Here is an 18,223-nt window from a genome sequence, read left to right as displayed (position 1 = left end):
TTTCAAGCTAAATTTTAAAAGCGCCGATCGCGTGATTTCATAAGCGTGATTTCATAATGTAGTGGCAACAATATTTTGCATATTGATTACAATTCATAACAAACTTCCGATCAAACGTAGGATCGCCTGCTTTCACATGCACTCCCATGGTAATAAAAAAAAATTAATTGTCTGAAACAAGGCAGGTCAAAGAGGCGTTGCCTGCCTTCAATTGAATTAAATTTTTGAAATTTTTAAGATGAACACACTTATAGTCAACAGTATATTTTAACGTAGTAACTTTAAACAGTGGATATCAATATTAATGGAACGAGCATACCACAAGGGTTGTTTATGGGTTTCTTAAATTACTCTGCATTGTTAAAGTGTTTGTGGAGTGGACAATTATACAATGGTGAGAAAAAAATCTGTTATAAAGGACAGCTTCTAAGATTAGAAAAGAAATATTTTTTTGTACTATAATACTAGTATGGATTAAAAACACTGCTCAGCGTGATGAGTTGAGTCGATTTAGCTATCTCCGTCTGTCTGTCCGTCTGTAAATACGCGAATTAATCTCCCAGCTTTTTAATATCGTTTTGAAACTTAGCACATATCCTTTTTCCTCCAAGGAACCGCTTATTTATCGCAACCGGCGATACCGGATCACTATAGGAATATGGATCACTATGGGGGTAAGGTAAACCGTTTTATTTGACAGGATATATTCACGTAATTCGGTTTGGATTATTGTCCAAGACAAAGACACAATCTCCGAACATATTGTTTAGATCGGACCACTATAGCATATATCTGCCATACAAACTGGCGATAAAGATCTTTTTATAGCATGAAATGCATTTGTGCAGGCTATTATGACTATAGAAGCAAAATTTGAAGATAACTCACGTCTCACTTTTTTTGAACAGCAGTTTATTTTTTATGTAATACTAAACACTGGCGCTTAAAATCCACCAATCACGACATACTTATATAATATATGTAAGTTCCAATTAAAGTGGTTTCACTGCAGCTTTATCACACCAATTGCTTGCACTTATTTCCATAATATAACTGACTAAATTGCACGCGTTCAAAAGGTTAACTAATAATAGAAATTTTATTAGTGACATTGTCAATTCAAATCTAAATCAATTACTTTATTTTCTTTCACATCAAGTATTTATGTACTACAGTAAATAAATGCGAAGAATTCGTCGCTGAAAGGTCAAATCGTAAAAGTTGTAAGCAATAAGTGCTTTCACCCAACGAAAAGTTAGAAGGGAACCTCCCCTAAAACGGTTCGAAGCAAGCGCAGCATTGATAGCGTGTGCATTTAAGTTGCTGTTGTAATAATTAGTGGTGTACGTAATGTTTAATTAAGCAAGGCATAAATTAACAATTACATCAATGTGCTGGGGCCCTTCAATTTGTAGTCAATCAATTAAGTATGCTTTGCGATTGATTGATTTATATTCAATTTATTACGCAAACGAAGACAATTAGCACTAATTAAATTTTGTTCGAGTTTTACACGATTCTTCGATAGAACTGCTTCCATTTATTCTAAACAATTTCCTTAACTAAAATAATAATTCAATTATGGTTATTTTCAAAAATAATTTATTTCTATATTAAGTCGAGATTTATTAAATAAATAAATAAATATATAATTTTTAAATATACATTCTAATCTGCATTTTCTCTATTTACCCAGTTACATTGTCGGCTCGGAGACTGCGCGCTTGGCTAATAACTGGCGTTGGGCGCTTCGTGTCACACCCTTACTGGGCATTGTAGCCGTTGTGCTGATTATATTGATCAAAGAGCCAGAGCGTGGTGAAAGCGAAGGCTCACCACATTTGGAACCCACCAGCTACACAGAGGATATTAAGGACTTGGTGAAGAATCATTCGTTTATGCTTTCGACAGCTGGTTTCACTTGCGTTGCTTTTGTAACCGGTGCGCTCGCCTGGTGGGGACCTAAATTCATTTACCTAGGCATCAAAATGCAGCCTGGCAACGAGGAGCTGTCGCTGAATGAGTAAGTATATTAGATATGAACAAAAAAATACTAGAAGAAGGATTCCCCCTGTGTAAATACTTCAACATGTTAACGCACAAAAATTGAATTTACTTAAATTTTAGCATATTTAAAAATTTAAAAACACACATAAATCCTATTTATAAAATCAACTAGCGTATCGTACAAGTTTGGCATCATCGCCATGATAGCCGGATTGATTGGTGTGCCAGTGGGCTCGTTTCTGGCGCAACGTCTACGACCACGACACGAAAGCTGTGATCCATACATTTGCGCTTTCGGTTTGCTCATATCAGCGCCTATGGTCTACTTGTCGCTGGTGACACCACAAACCACAACCTCGTTCTGCTTCTTGTTCGTCTTTTTGGCGCAGGTGACGCTGAATCTATGCTGGTCCATAGTGGCGGATATTTTGTTGGTAAGAAAAATGAAAATGAAAATGAAAATACAAAGCAAATCAATGAATCAATGCGGGCGTAGTGCAATCATCAGCAAATGCGTGAAAATATGCAATACAAAAGCAAAAACCATAATAAAAACACCCCACCACTGTCTGCTCCTCCACACACACACACCGAGCGCGCAACAATAACAACGAATGAAAAAGAGCTTGTACGATCGCTAAACGCAACAATTCTTAAGAATTTCAGCTGTTCGAGTTATGAAAAAAAAATTATTATTTTTTTAAATTATTATTATTTTTTTTGTTATTGCAATTTTTTATACTTAACACGAGTTTTCTTGTTTAAATGCTTTCAACGTTCTTACTAAATTTTATTCTTTCTATTTTCTTTGTTCTTTCCTCATACATTTTTGTACTAAAAAAAAACTCAACTTTAAAAACGCACCTTAAAACCCGTAATGTGTAACTGTTCGAAAAAAATATGAACAGCGTTTCGTTACGTTTTGGCATTATTACAATGGTAGCTGGTCTAATTGGCGTGCCGCTCGGTCCAATAGTGTCGCGTGCGGTTGCCAGTTACAAGAACAACGCCGATCCCTTGGTATGCGCCTATGGATTATTCTTTAGCTCATTTTTTCTTGCTGCCGCGATGCTGTTTGTCACAAAATACGTCGTTATGTCGTATATTTTAATGTTCATCGGTCAATTATTTTTGAATCTAAATTGGGCACTTGTGGCTGATATTTTACTGGTAAGAGAAATGCAAAAAGTAATTGATCTTAAAAAGTACACATATTTTGTAGTGGTGGTTTTCGTTGTAATCTACTTCAGTCATACAAATTTACATGCTTACGTAACAAATGTAAACGTTTTATAAATTACATAAATGCTTTCATATATAAAATATTTCAGTAGGTACAGTATCCATATAGTTAGAGTATTTGTAAATATTCATTATACATTATATTTATTATATTAAAGTGTACATATGTAAGTTATTTTTTGATTATGTTTTTGTAAGCGAATAGCAAAAAGAATGCTCAAAAGTTGACTTAGCATGGCGAGCTGTGACGATTTAGCCATGTCCGCCTGTTCGTCTGTCTGTATATACGCGAAATAACCGCTTAGCTTTTGAGATATCAATCTGAAGTTTTGCACACGTCTTTTTCTCCCCAAGAAGCTGCTCAATTGTCGAAACTGACGATATCAAACCAATACAGCATATACTCGTAGTTGCCAGACCAACTGATGGATCAAAATCAAGTCCTTGTAGGAAAAACTTTTTTATTTGACAAATTATTCACTGCACGAAATTCGGCTTAGAATATTATTCAAGGCAACGCTATAATCTCCGAATAAATTTGATGGGACCACTATATCATATTATATATTTAACTGCCATACAAACTGACCGATCAGAATCAAGTTCTTGTATGGAAGACTTTTTTTTTATTTGTGAAGGGTATTTTAGCTAGTTTTATGTATTTTTAATCAACCATGCTGAACTCGAAAAATATAGCCGAGTTAGAGTTGCTGCTTCACATGCATTTTCTCTCTTTCGCCATTCGTTTATACAAATTGGTTTTAGAACGCTTCTTATAATATTATTTATTTAATTCTATGATTTTTAGAAGTTTATTTAGGCATATAAGCTAAATTGGTAACTTTAGAATATTTAACTAACACATCGAATAGTTTTATTTTACCCTATATAATTATATAATATATTATACAAATTTCTTTAATATTATTTTTAAATTATTCATTTGTCATTCCTAGTTCTTTCGCTTAAGACTTCTTTCTGCTTTCGCAAAATTATTTCTTATTTTATTTGGCTTGTTCTTAAGAAACTTTTTCCATTCTTCGCTTCACATTTTAATTAAACTCATTTATCAGTATTAAATAACCAAATATACGAATGCATATTATTTGCTTTTATTACCGCACAGTTAAGACCGCACGCACCCAGCGAACTTGGCACACCCCTCACCCACACTCCTCGAGAAAGTTTTCTGTCCCTTTTTACTATCTGTGCAATAATAAAGTTTTGCAATTTATTTATATGCCAAAATGCACCACTTATTTGCTTTGCAACCGCGTGACAACAACAAAAAACGTTTAACAGTTACTCTGCACATACACACACATACACATATTTTATAAAATACTTCCCCCTCAGCACTTGTGCTTTCAGTTTGGCGACTCGAATATTTGTAATTTGCTGGCCCTCGAAACAAAATGAAAAAAAACATAATAAATGCAATAATGTCGAGAGAAATTACACCCCATGGAGTTGACATATTGCATTTTCACCCATTTCTTTACATACATAAACACATTTCTATAGTACATATTTATGAGACACACACTGACTTCCAGCCAGCTTTATACATATGTCACGTGCTATTTTGGCGCCAACTCCCCCATTAAGCTCATCGACTTTCTTTGCATTTTTTCTTTTTTGTTTGTGGTTGCACCCACTTCCTGAAAGCACTTGCATATATGTGTGTGTAGGTGGAACCATTCATGCAGTGTTAATCCTCATATTTTACGTATGCACGTGCTGTTCCCTCAAATTAAAGGCTCTTCTGCTATTATTAAAGTATACTGCTTAACATATAAATACAAAAGCGTTAAATATAGAAGCACATATTTTGTTAGCTCTTGTAAATCTTATTAGCGCTGGAGTGTGGATAACCCACTTTCTTTACTATCTGGGGAAATCTTTTGTCACTTCAACAGCACATTTGAGAAAATTGGCAGCAGAAGTAATCTCGTTTCAGTCTTATCATAAATCTTGTAGATTTTTAGCTTAGCAAGTATTTTAAGATACGAATAAAATAAATATTAGATTGTTCACGAATTTTTAGTTCAGAAGCAAGCGCATTTTTTTAAATTTTACATTATGAGTAGATTCAATATTGCTGTAAAACAATTTTTGATTTTTTTTTGTTTCCTGCACATATCAATGCCGAACACTAATAACTCTAAAACAGTAAAATAAAGATCTAAAATCCAAATATACTTAAGAAACTTAAAGTAAGTGAGATAGGAAGACTAGAGGAACACTAATATTGTTACACTCTGCACCAACGAAATATAATATACATATATATATATATCTAATCTCTGAGTTGTTTTTTCCTCCTTACTAATTACCGATAGCTATCTCTTCGGTTTTCTAATTTAACACGATCAGATGTTTTATGTCATCCAATCCAATACACGCATACTCGTACATACACTTGTTATACAAATGTATATCAACTAAATATATCTATACATACGAACTGCTAAGAATAGGAAGAATATCGCATGTTATCTAAATGTACGAGTGCCAATTATTATCTAATTAGCTGTTTGGTTGAAAATTATATTGTCAAATACTTTAATAATAAGAAAGGAAGACCTCTAAGCTGTATACAATATGCATGTATACAATACACATACATTGCATGTACATTTGTATATTTATTTTTTATCTTTTCATATAAATTTCATTAACTATCTTAACTCTTTTACGCAATGAAGTATTAAACACATAATTTAATAAAAAGCGTGAGTTGAAAGGTATGTGTGTACTTACATACATATGTATCTAGGTATTATATATAATTCTTTATCACCTGCACGAACTTGAACGTGCTTATTAATCAGCGTAATGAGTCGATTTAGCTATGTCCATCAGTCTATCTGTATATACGCTAACTAGTCTCTCAGTTTTTGTGATATCAATCATCAATATCAAATATTTTTTCCCAACAAGCTGCTCATTTGTCGGAAACGCCGATGTTTGATCACTATAGCATATAGCTGCCATACAACTTGAACAATCAAAATCAAGTTTCTGTATGAAAATTTTTTTATTTGTGAACGGTATTATATCTTTGGTGCAACCGAAGTTAAGGTATTTTCTTATTTTGTATTAAATTTGTTGAGATCTATTATGCCAAACTTTTTTGATTGATTTTTCTTAAATCTATTTTATAGCTCGAAATTGTTGTTATTGTTATAAGTATTCTAAATATTATAACATATATCGTTTTTTGTTATATGAAAATTATTTGATAGCTATTAAGTAATTTGAATCACATCTGGGGACATAGATCACCAAGTAATTACTTAAATAGGTCTAATGAGATTTAACCTTAGTACTAGTACTTTCTAACCATTTTAAGCATATGTTATTGTATTTTTAATATAATTGCTTCAATTATGCTAATATTATTATCGTAAAGAACTTTAGTTTTGTCGTTAGCTATTTATCTTTTTATATGTGTTTATACCTCGCTATTGAAACAATTGAAGACTCGTTAATCACTATATTCTTTCAAATATTTTGCTTGCATAATAGCAAGTGGGTCTAGTGTAAGTATAGAAAATCTAGTAAATGCTTAAAAAAATCATGAAACTTCTTGTTTTATTGGTAAATATTTGATATATTACTCTAAACAACAAAAGAAGCTGTATTCTTGTTAATATTAGTTATATTATGTTATATTATCAATACTATTATCCTGGGAGTATAGACCCATTCTCCCTTGTGTTTAATATGTATAATGACTCTTTAACCTTTCAATAGCGATTTATGTGGTATGTATATTTTGAAGTAATAATATTATTATACATAAATGTTATTTTTTTTTTAATTTTTAAAACGTTTACATTTGCGCAACAAACATAGACACACAAGCACACTCTTACTCTAAAACACTTTCGATGCACGCATATCATATTAATTTTAATACAACACCGCGAGTCCCGTTGATCCATAAGCCCGAAGAAAGCAAAAAAAAGCAAAACAACTCGTTAATTATTTCATTATAGAAAAAATAAATTTAAATTGGATTTCTATTAAATCAGTACACTGCCTCACTTTGTGCAGTACATCTCTCCTAATGCCTAAAATTATGCAATGTCAATTGATAAGGAACGCGCATTGCGCAAACAGCACACAGTGGTGACCAAGAATTAGATAAATTCTCAAATAAATGCTCTGTCACGCTCGTAACTTGCTGCTGGTTGAATTATCGATTGCGCTTTTATACCGTATATAATTAGAATTTAAAACTTTTCAATATTGCATTATCCTGTACTCAAACCAAATGCAAGTGTATGTAATGTCTTTTTTTTTTTTTTCTTTCTTTGTCCGTTTATGGCCCCATCTGTGTGTAGCTTTTTGCAATTGTGGTTAACTCCAGTGTTTCCTATTCTTGCGAAAATCCTACCAAACAGAAAATAATGCATTTTTACGTTTTTGTTTTGCTCGCTTAATTCGCACACCACGCCAACGATAGCGAAGGCTTCACTAATTTTAGGTCAATAACACAATTTCGCACAGTGGATAATTTTGTTTATTTTAATACAGCACACGCACACACCTTATCGTTTTTGTTGTTGTTTCTATTATATAGGTTAATTTAATTTAAAGTAGGAACATTTCTTAATATTTTCTTTACCTTTGCAGTATGTTGTCGTGCCGACACGCCGTTCCACCGCCGAAGCCTTCCAAATTCTGGTCTCGCATGCATTAGGAGATGCTGGCAGTCCCTACTTCGTTGGCTTGGTATGTATCAATTAATAAATGTGTCTTTATTATATTAAATAATAAAATTTTGGAAATAATTTTTCTTATTTAGAGAATAAATTAACATTTTCTTGCAATTCTTTTCAGCTCTCGGAAGGTATCAAGCGCCATTTACGAGCCACTACCACTCAGACCAGTGAGTTCAGTTTGGGTATACCTAGCATGTCACTGACTTTGGAAGACAGTAGTCAAAATATTACCGACAGCATATTGTCGATTAATGCCACAACAGAAAGCACGAATCTCTTAACTCAGGCCGCCAGCGTGGTGAGCGAAAATGTCACAGCATTGGTAGCGAATGCCACAAGTTTATTACAGCAAAATGCCACCGATTTCGTCAGTCAATTACGTGAGGAAAAAATACTCGAATTCGATTTGGAGGTGAGTACTCGTTTTAAAATGTATTGCATAAAATTGTTTTTCAATTTCTCATACATTTCATTTTGTATTTTTAGGACACCGATAGCAATAGTTTCAAAGCGCTGCAATATTCACTCTTTTCCACAAGTTTTATTGAAGTTTTGGGTGCCGTTTTCTTCTTTTTAACTGCCATTTACATATTGAAAGATAAGCGTCGAGCGACGCGTTCCACACTTGGTAAGTTTAAATTCTCAAATAAACCTTCATTTATATTATATTATATAACAAAATTATTTGATTTCTGAGTTAAAATGCGCTTTTGAATATCTCAACTGATCTTTGGGCTAGATAATAGATTACGCATATTATGCAATTTTTTTTAGTCTTTTCCATTATATGTAAATGTGCATATATAAATATTTAAACAAACTTTTTATTTATTTGTTGTTATTTTTTTTTAGTTAACGAATTAAATGATGTTAGCAATACAGCTAATAAAAATACAGAATTCGATTTCGAAGATTCCGAATGTATCGTTCTTTGTACTGATATTTCGCGAAAACAACGTGCTTGAGGAAACAAAATTAATAGCGAAAGTACAAAAAAAATTCAAATTTGCCATTATTGCGTTGAATAGTGAGTTTGGTTTACCTTTTCTTTTCTTTTTTGTTTTGTTTTTGTTATTTGTCCTCATGCTAATTGCAATAGCATATGCAATCACTTGTTGAGCCAAAGTCAGTGTTTTAATGCTTCCAGTTATCATGCGTGCTAATTTTGATACAATGATTTAATTTATTTGAAATATGTATATTTTTTATATAATTTTTTTTTTTTATATTTTAATGCCATTCTAAATTCTTTGATATTTTTATTGTTTTTAATCTTATTTATTTTAATATTTTTTATACGATTTTATTTTTATATTTTTTTCTATTAATTTTTTATATATCTTTTCTTTTATTTATTTACATTTTTTGAATGTTATTTAAATGTTTTGATATTTTTATTTTTTTTATATTGCTTTTTTAATATTGATTTAATGTATTTAAATTATGTATGTAAATTAACTTTTTTTTTTATAACGTCGTTTATTTTTTTTGTAAATTTTTTATTTATTTATTTTTATTCATTTTTAAATTTTTAATTTTTTTTATTTGTGAATTTTTTTTTCTTGTATATTTTTTTTTATTTTAATATATTTTTAATGTTTTGTTTTTATTTTTTCTATTTTAATTTTTTGTATGCTTACCTTTTTTTTTATATATTTTTATAAAAAAAATTAATAAATTATTATTAAATAAATAAAAATTAATAAATATATATTTGTTGTAATTTCTTTTATTTCTTCTATAATTTTGTTGTTTAATTTTTTTTTCGTTAATTCTTAGTTTTTATTTTAAATTTTTGTTTATATTTTGTACTTGTGCTATATTTTTTCAATGTTTTAATTTTTTTTTATTGTTTTTAATATTTTTTTAAATTATTTAATTTTTTAAATAACTTTTTATATTATTATAAATATTTGAATTTATGTCTTTTTTTATTTTGGGTGCTTGAAATCCGATCAATGTCCGCCCTTAATCTTAAACTACAAACTTTTTTTCAGAAGTTATTCGAACTGTATTGCCTTCATATGTCCGTTTATTGTTCTATCGTGCCCTTAAGAACTAACTTAAAAATATTTTTATATTCTACAATAACCGAAAATAATTTTTCTTCCATTTTAGGCAATCAAGCAGCTGAGCAGTGAAGTGCACTTCCAATAAATTATGCTAATGAATAATTTATAAGCCAGTTATCCGATGAGCCAGCCAATCAACCCACAAGCAATTGATTATATAAAAAACCACATTACCCTTCTAAACTGGGGATGCGTTGCGCAAAAGGCAAACATATATGACACATATGACTGAAATATTAGTTTTAACTAATTATTTTGTAGTAGTAATGATTATAGTAGAATCATGTGTGCCTCAAGAAGTGGGTGTGTTCCTATTAGAAACGTGTAAATGGATAATTATGCAAACATCAAACCATTCAACATCAAACATACATATTAAAATGCATGTATATACAAAATAAACATTTATCATTCTCATTTAGCAAACATCATTTAACCGTTAAGATGATTCCTATTGTGTATTTATTTGTATTATGATTTTGATATTTTAAAAATGTAAAAGTTTGTTAAATGCGCCACTTAAAAGCATATCTCATATCACATGTATGTATGTATGTGCATGTTCAGTGGGTGCGTAGGTTGTGAGTGTGGAAAATGCATACGACCACGTATGTGGTCGAAAGCTCAGTGATAGAAATCATAAGAATTACAATACAATAAAAAACAAACACCAATTTTTATGTGAAAATACTAATTGTATGTATATTTTGCTGAATAGTATTTAATAATTTTACAATTTCGTTTATTAAAATTTTTACTCACGAACCACTCATTGCCCTATGCGGTGCGCATGTTTATTTTACCGCTAACTGAACATTTAATATTATATTTATGACATATATGGTATATGTACATACATAGATGTATATAGCTTAAGTTTTTTTATTTTTAAATACGTTTACTCAGACAACAAGCATTGTAAAAAGAAATAAAGAAAAGTACGAGTAAGGGTACTAAATGCACATTAGGTATATAAATTAGTTAGCATTACAATAATTAGATAAAAACTAATTTCTAAATAAACTAGTGGAATAAGCAGTGATGTAAGAAGCGGGTGTGCATTACAACTATTTCTCTGGTAGTTTTTTTTACCTGAAAACTTCTAATTTATATAAAAACACAATAGCTTAAATTCTTTTAAAAAATTGTAATTTTAGAACACTAGAAAATTATAAAATTGGCACATTTATTGTATATTAACTGCCTTTCCCAACTAACTTTATTTAAATTACTTATTTTGCCTGCCGTTTATAAATTATTGTATATGCATACCCCTTCCCTACCGTAATGAATCTGTTAGTTTTACCAAATTTCGCAATGGAGCAGAATTCATGAAATAAGACTGTTTTAGGATGTGTTATATATACATATATTATATATAAATTTAAAATAACTTGATTAAAAATATATTGTATTGAATAAAAATTATACGCATAACAAGTAAATACATAAATGTTCTTATACATATAAAGTATTTATGTATAGCATAATTTTTGGGTTTATTGAATGCTTATAAAAATAAAATATATTAAAAACAGCTAGTTTGTATAATTTCTTGTTTCGAAATTCCATTTCATTTTATATATGAAAGCTATATTGAAATATTCGAAAGTATTAGAGGCGTGAGTAATTAACTCTCACAACAGTTCGGAAGGAACTTTAATGGCGTCGGATAAAATCAAATCACACATTATAAATATCTAATATATGTAATATTGAAGGGGCTTTTTCACTTGCCTGTCAGGAATAACGCGCTTTTTTCGTTTTTTTTTTAAACGACATTTTATTTAATAAATAAATAAATTAAAATGTAAACAATTTAATGTACTTTAATAAGGTATTAATAATATTAATACAGGTAATCAATAAAGGGCTAGTAAAAATTTTGATTTGTGTGATAAAAAATTTACAATTCACAGCGGCTTAAAAAATCGAAATGATTGCCAAAATCTTTGCTGACAAGTATATCTTAGAAGATGGTGTGAAAATTTCAAGTCGATCGGTCCAGCCGTTTCGGAGACTACTCTGAAAACATCGTTTCGAGAAAATCGATTTTGCAGTTTTGGGAGCCGATTGCAATAAGTTTACATTTTTTTACTCGATTCTGCAGTTTTGGGAGCCGATTGCAATAAGTTTACATTTTTTTACTCATATCTCCGAAGCTATTTGTCAGATCAACTTTTCGGATTTGGAAAATGTTCTTTAATGTATCTAAATATATTCATTCATTCGATATAAATTAGTATAGAATCAATATTTTGAAATTCAAGAGTGGATACAACCCCTTAATTTATTTTCGTATCATAGAGTTTTAGATTTCCACTTAATCCTAATAAAAATTACCAGATGTAGTGATTAAAGAACTTGAGTTCGACTCCCTGAAATCTTATAGTTAAATGTTATAGCGCTCATCTCTCGTCACGCAGTGTAAATATCCGAGAATATTTATTACATGAAAAAGCTACTTTTTAAATGCATTAGCCATTCGGCGTTCGGACTTGTAGGTCCCTACATTTTGAGCAGAGAATGAGCCAAATATAGAGAACTTCTGAATACCACATGAAATAATCAAAAAACGAATGCCAAATAAAACAGCTTGACGCTTAAGGCTGCCGTATGACTGGCAGAACTAGCGGTTGGATTTCACTTTTGCAAAAGTGTTCTAAAGTCACACCAATGTGACCAATTAATAAAGTTCAAATTAAAATTCAAGTCCAAAAATTAACGCATTTTAATTCGCTAAACGGAACATGGGTAACGTGTAAAGTTAATATTGTCTTGATACTACTTAACATCATACCGGTCAACACAAGATAATATTTAAACGCCATTTAAAATTTTTTTTTTTTTACATTTTCTATTTTTTATCACCTTTGCCATCACATTTGCTTTTACCACCTGCTTGTGCTTTCGCCATCGCCATTAATGCATCAGTGGTGAAGCTCTTCGGTCGTTCGATGGGTATTTGTAAGGCCCGATGCCAGGTGATCGACGCCATCACACCAAGTGCACGCGAAACGCCAAACAACACCGTATAGTATTGCATTTCCTTCAAACCGTAGTACTGCAACAAGACACCGGAGTGGGCATCCACATTTGCCCAGGGATTTCTTACTTTCTTTCGCGATTGCAGTACGATTGGGACCACCTTGTTAATTGTCTTCACCAATTGATATGTTTCATATTGCGGTAAATACTTGTCGGCGAATACTTGTTGCGCCAGATAGCGTGGGTCAGTTTTACGCAAGATCGCATGTCCGTAACCAGGTATCACTTGGGCCGATTTCAAAGTTTTCAATACATATTCTTCGACTTTTTCCTCCGGTGGATTTTTACTACCCAATTCTTTTTGCATTTTTTCCATCCACACTAATACCTGTTGATTGGCCAGCCCATGTAGAGGACCGGCTAAACCGTTTAGACCAGCTCCATATGCAAGAAACGGATCACTTAATGCCGACGCCACTAAATGGGTGGCGTGTGATGAAACATTGCCCGAATCATGATCGCTATGTACGTACAGATACAGGCGTAAAACTTCGTAAAAAAGTGGATCGTCATAGCCTAGCATGCGACCATAGTTGCCCGCCCAATCCAGCTTCTTATCGATTTCATCGCAGCCCTTGCCGTCACGATAGATGTTTCGATAAATGCGCGCCGCTATATTTGGCAATTTGGCGAGCAATGTCATGCCGTCTTCCAGCGAATACTTCCAGAATTCGGCGCGCTTCACGCCCGTATGGTAGGCTTTCAAGAATTGACTATCCTTGTTGAGCGATGTTACGGCCATTGAAAACTGTGACATTGGATGCAAATCTTTTGGTAAATTATCCAACATTCTTTTAACATAATCCGGCAGTTCGGCCTTTGCATTCCATTCGTCAGTAACCATTTGTGTCTGTTCCGTTGTGGGTATATCGCCCGTCAGTAATAGCCAAAAGATGCCCTCTGGCAAGGGTTCATCACCACACTCAGCCTTCGGCAGTTGCTCATGACATTCTGGTATGGTGCGCCCTCGAAAACGTATACCTTCATTGGCATCGAGTATCGAAGTCTCGCAAAGTAATGCTGGTATACCACGCATACCACCATAAATTTGTGATATCTTCACCTCGCCGATTTTGGTGTCGCCATGCTCTTTGACAAACTTCTTGATTCGTTCTTGTTCTGATTTGATTTTTTCGGTGAGAACTGTACGGAGATCTGCTTTACCGCCTTTGCCACCCTTCGCATCGCATTTACTCGTGTTCCACCGTATACATATTTGGCTCACATTTTGTGTCAAGTGCTTAACACACCGATGCGACGAACGGCCAAACAAACTCATTGCTTTCAAAAATTTGTTTTCTTTTTTATTTTAAATTGTTAAATTATTTTTGGTTTTAGAAGTAAAAATGCATAAATAAATTTATTAGTTTATTTTTGAATGAACGGATAACATAATTTGCAAAGCATATCTTAATTTACCTAATATATGCGTTTTATTAAACATAGACGAGTCTAAGGTACCTACATTTTAGAATTATATAGCGTCGTTAGGCCTACTAATTTAGTATAATTATTTGGTGAGAACTAAGTTGGGGGTTGTCGTTTTAAACTCTATGAAGAATTGTTACATCAGACTATAGGCAAGGCCTTAGAAAATGGCTATGAATCGGATAAAACTGAGATATATTCATGAATAAGATTTTACCACCTCACTTGGCACGTCCAAAAAAAAAAACAAAAAATAAAGCAGTTCAAAGCTCCGAAGGTTTCGCTTGTGAAGTTGTGAGCAGATCACCTCCGCATATAATCGGGTTTTTTCTCGCTTTAATAATCGTATCCTCGGAAAACCTTTTAATCTTTGTACATACATATACAAATTGTGTATTTATACGGAAATACCGACTGCAGGGTACATCTCGTCAAATGAGTCATTTGCATATGAAATGATAAACAAAACACAGAGGTCGGAGCTGCTTATAATAGATCACAAGTGACAGATTTAAAATTCAAATCCGAATACAGCATGCGATTCCATGTTACTACCCCCTTGCCGTTGACTTCATCTCTGCCAATCATTATCACCGATTGCGATCGCGTAAAAAATAGCATCGCTTTGAGCCCCTTAAAACAGTTTCTTCCGAAATTTCAACGCAATCGGTTCTGTCGAAAAATCATCGGACTGTCAATTCTAGCTTGTTAATTGTTATTCGCTCACCCAGCGTAAGAATCTTCCAGTTACATTTGCGAATTTTTACTTGCGCTTGCGTTTTATTGTTGGACGACCGAGCTATTCTCATAATCGCCGCTTATCAGAGACTCCACGGCGGACAATAACAAGCAATTACACAACAAGACAACAAATTTGCATTAATAAATATTATATATAACATACATATACAAAGTCTCGTTTGCGGAAGCTGCTCTTCGGCCGGAAAATGCTGTCACAAGTTATCGTTACAATCATCGCTATAACAGTTATATTGATGTCGATGCTAAGTCACGCTGCGCCGGTGCTTGGTAATTGAGAATGTTTATAGAAATATACATATTTATTTATTGAATTCCAAATACTACACTTACAAATCAATATCGCAAGTCCCGAAAATATGAATTTCTAAAATGCGACAGTCACCAAGAGCTTTGAGTGTATGATTGCACTTTCGTGAGTAGTTCTATCGGACTTTGCAGCAAAATTATGAGTATATATTGTAAATAATGCGTTTTATTTCGATATTTGAGCGTTTTTTTTTTTTAAGTATGTACAATAGTATTAGTCAAAGTATTGTTCATCTGAAGCTATAACTTTTCCCATCTTTCCGGCAATTTTTGTATTCCATTTTTGATACCCTGTTCTGATGGGATCCGTATTCTAGTGATGACATTTTGCATAGACCGGAACAAATGCTAGTCAAAAGGGGCAAGTTGTGGGCTATAAGACGTATGTTTTTAAAATCGTTTTTAATCCATCTTGCCACGTAAGCCAAAGCGTTATCATAATGGAAAATTATTGCCCCGTTTCTTGTCGCAAATTCCAGATGTTTTTCGGCAATCGCTCGATTCAATTTGATGTAGTACGTCCTTCTGATCTTCGGATTCGCCGTTGATTTGGCTGGTTGACAAGGTTCAAGTATGATTTTTTGCGTTTAGGGTTGTATTTTTCACAATCCGATGTCAAATCGACTTCTTATTGTAGCGTTCAAGCACCATACAACAGCGTCTTTCATCGTCTCTTCACTTCAATTCATTTGGCACCGAAATTACTTGATTTTGAATGTATCCGACTGATTTTAAACGTTTTGAAATGGCTGCTTAAGCCGAGATTCTGCCGTCCAGGACGTCCTTCGTTTCCAAGCCAAAATAAACACTTTGAAATCGTGTAAACCCCTTTTTTCACATTGGCTCAGCTAGAGCATGTTCACCATAAAATTCTACTTCCGATGACTTTCAGATAAGGTAATGAAATAATGAAAACAAAAAACATTTGGTATTTGAGTAAAAAAAAGGATAGTAGCTTTCCAACGCTTGTTCAGATATTGGAGCAATGGTATAATAATCAAGTTACGTCGTGTCTTGGCAAACTGACTGTCAGGAGCATCACTAGGTCTGTGATATAAGAGATACTTCTCTTCAAGATTTCAAAAGCCGGGAAATACCTATATATTCTTAATAAGTAAGGTTTCACTGAATTTTTCTAGAGTCTCCATTATCTGGTGTAACGAGGTGCTCTTAGACATAGTGGTTGTTAAGTTGGTCAGAAAATTTATGATAGTCTATTCTAGAACTACACCTAATTAGCTAAAGATTATAAGGAAACGCATGTGGGTGTTTATCTTCTTATTTGAGGTGTGAAATTTGAAGTTATTCGAGAACTTGCACTTTATTAGCTGTTTTTCAAAGACAAAGTAACACTCCTTTGTTTGACGTACCTTGCCGTAGGGCAATAGCTTTTTCAAATTTTCTTCGACCACTTTTGAACCCACAACCCACCACAGTAGTAAATTGAGCTACAAACCTAATTTCTATGTGCATTTTTTTCCTTTAAATACATTAATTATTTATTTTTTAGGTCACCAAACTATTTTCGAAGACGATACGCGCAGTCAAGGTCGCCCTAAACCGATTTTTGTGCATTGTGATGAAATAGGAAATCACTTGAATTGTATGCTGTATTGTAAGAGCAGAGGCTACAATACCGGAAATTGTGGTGGCGATTTTACGTGTAATTGTTTTTAGCTTTAAAGCGAATTTCGAAATGTCTTCGGCAATTAAATATACATAATTCATTTGAACTTATTTATTTTTCAATAATAAATTAATGTAATTCTAGGTACCTTAATATATGTATATGTAATACTAAATTTGTTTTAAATAATAATCAAAAATATTATTCAACTTTATTTGGATTAATTTTTTCTGAAAATAATATGTTTTAAGTTATGCGGGACTCATTCCTATAAACGATCTGTTTGTGAGACAGTTTGGTCGCATATTTCATCGGATCATTTTGAATACTTAAGCAAATTTGAAAAATGCTGTTTCGAGAAAAACTCGTTTAAAGCTACACTGATAGAGCTGATTGAACTGAGCAGCTACACTTAAGAAGGCTGTAACTCAAAAACTATTTGAGATATCGATATTAAAATTTTAGTATGTTATTTAAAGGTAGAACCTAACGAAATATCACAAAAAAATTATTTTTTATAAACTCACATTAGCGGGGAACAATAAGACTAAATAAAATTGACCACCTATATATATAATATTATATATTGAAGTCATCTACGTTATCATTTCGCTTAGTAGTATAATTGATGGATGCAAACGAAATCATAAAAGACGGTCGCAGGTAAATTCAGCGCATTCATTTCATTCAGTTAAGAAAGAAAAATAGAGTCAACAAAATTCTTGTTTAATTTAAATTAGCTTACTGCATTAAATTTATTAAAAATTATGCTTTTATCCACAATAGTTACAGTTACATTATTGTATAGCATATTTGTTTATACATATACAAATCTGTTTGCATGTACGTATATAATGTAAGTATATATATTTATAATTGCATAGAACCGCTAAAACCGAAAGAACTTAGTCCTAATACGTATATAACTAATAATAATTCAGAAATTTACTAACAGATGGTTTTTTTTTTTGCTTAATTAATAAAAAATTTAAATCATA

General features: G+C 32.3%; 2 protein-coding genes and 1 long non-coding RNA gene across 5 annotated transcripts in view; 2 read left to right on the top strand and 1 right to left on the bottom strand.

Moving 5' to 3' along the window:
• The window catches only part of spin (Protein spinster), a 29,042-nt gene extending 17,453 nt beyond the window's left edge, over positions 1-11,589 (top strand). Inside the window, exons 3-9 of one of the 3 annotated variants that reach the window (XR_004977941.2) lie at positions 1,697-2,023; positions 2,916-3,177; positions 7,894-7,992; positions 8,101-8,394; positions 8,469-8,610; positions 8,835-9,009; positions 10,101-11,589. Coding sequence is in view for 1 of the 3 variants with exons in the window: in XM_014247398.3 (XP_014102873.2) it covers positions 1,697-2,023; positions 2,180-2,441; positions 7,894-7,992; positions 8,101-8,394; positions 8,469-8,610; positions 10,101-10,123 (1,147 nt within the window). In the remaining 2 variants the exon portion in view is untranslated. Of the gene's footprint in view, positions 1-1,696; positions 2,024-2,179; positions 2,442-2,915; positions 3,178-7,893; positions 7,993-8,100; positions 8,395-8,468; positions 8,611-8,834; positions 9,010-10,100 lie in introns of all 3 variants that reach the window. The other 2 variants (XR_004977940.2, XM_014247398.3) reach the window with 2 other exon arrangements.
• A 1,172-nt stretch (positions 11,590-12,761) lies between these two features.
• LOC106627246 (probable citrate synthase, mitochondrial) lies at positions 12,762-14,517 on the bottom strand. The gene has a single exon (XM_014247308.3). The coding sequence runs from the start codon at positions 14,379-14,381 to the stop codon at positions 12,912-12,914; it is 1,470 nt and encodes a 489-aa protein (XP_014102783.2). The 5' UTR covers positions 14,382-14,517; the 3' UTR covers positions 12,762-12,911.
• Positions 14,518-15,169: 652 nt separating this feature from the next.
• On the top strand, positions 15,170-17,439 carry LOC138856862 (uncharacterized). Its single transcript, XR_011395829.1, has 2 exons — positions 15,170-15,559; positions 17,109-17,439. It is a non-coding gene; the product is annotated as an uncharacterized lncRNA (long non-coding RNA).
• The last annotated feature ends 784 nt before the right edge of the window (positions 17,440-18,223 follow it).

This window comes from Bactrocera oleae, chromosome 4 (genome assembly GCF_042242935.1).
Source record: "Bactrocera oleae isolate idBacOlea1 chromosome 4, idBacOlea1, whole genome shotgun sequence".
Taxonomy (NCBI): domain Eukaryota; kingdom Metazoa; phylum Arthropoda; class Insecta; order Diptera; family Tephritidae; genus Bactrocera; species Bactrocera oleae.
Note: the sequence above shows the minus strand (reverse complement) of the source record. Positions and strands in the feature narration are given on the sequence as shown.

Coding starts and splice junctions, on each gene's coding strand:
- LOC106627246 (XM_014247308.3), bottom strand. CDS start 14,381: ATGAGTTTGTTTGGCCGTTCGTCGCATCGGTGTGTTAAGCACTTGACA.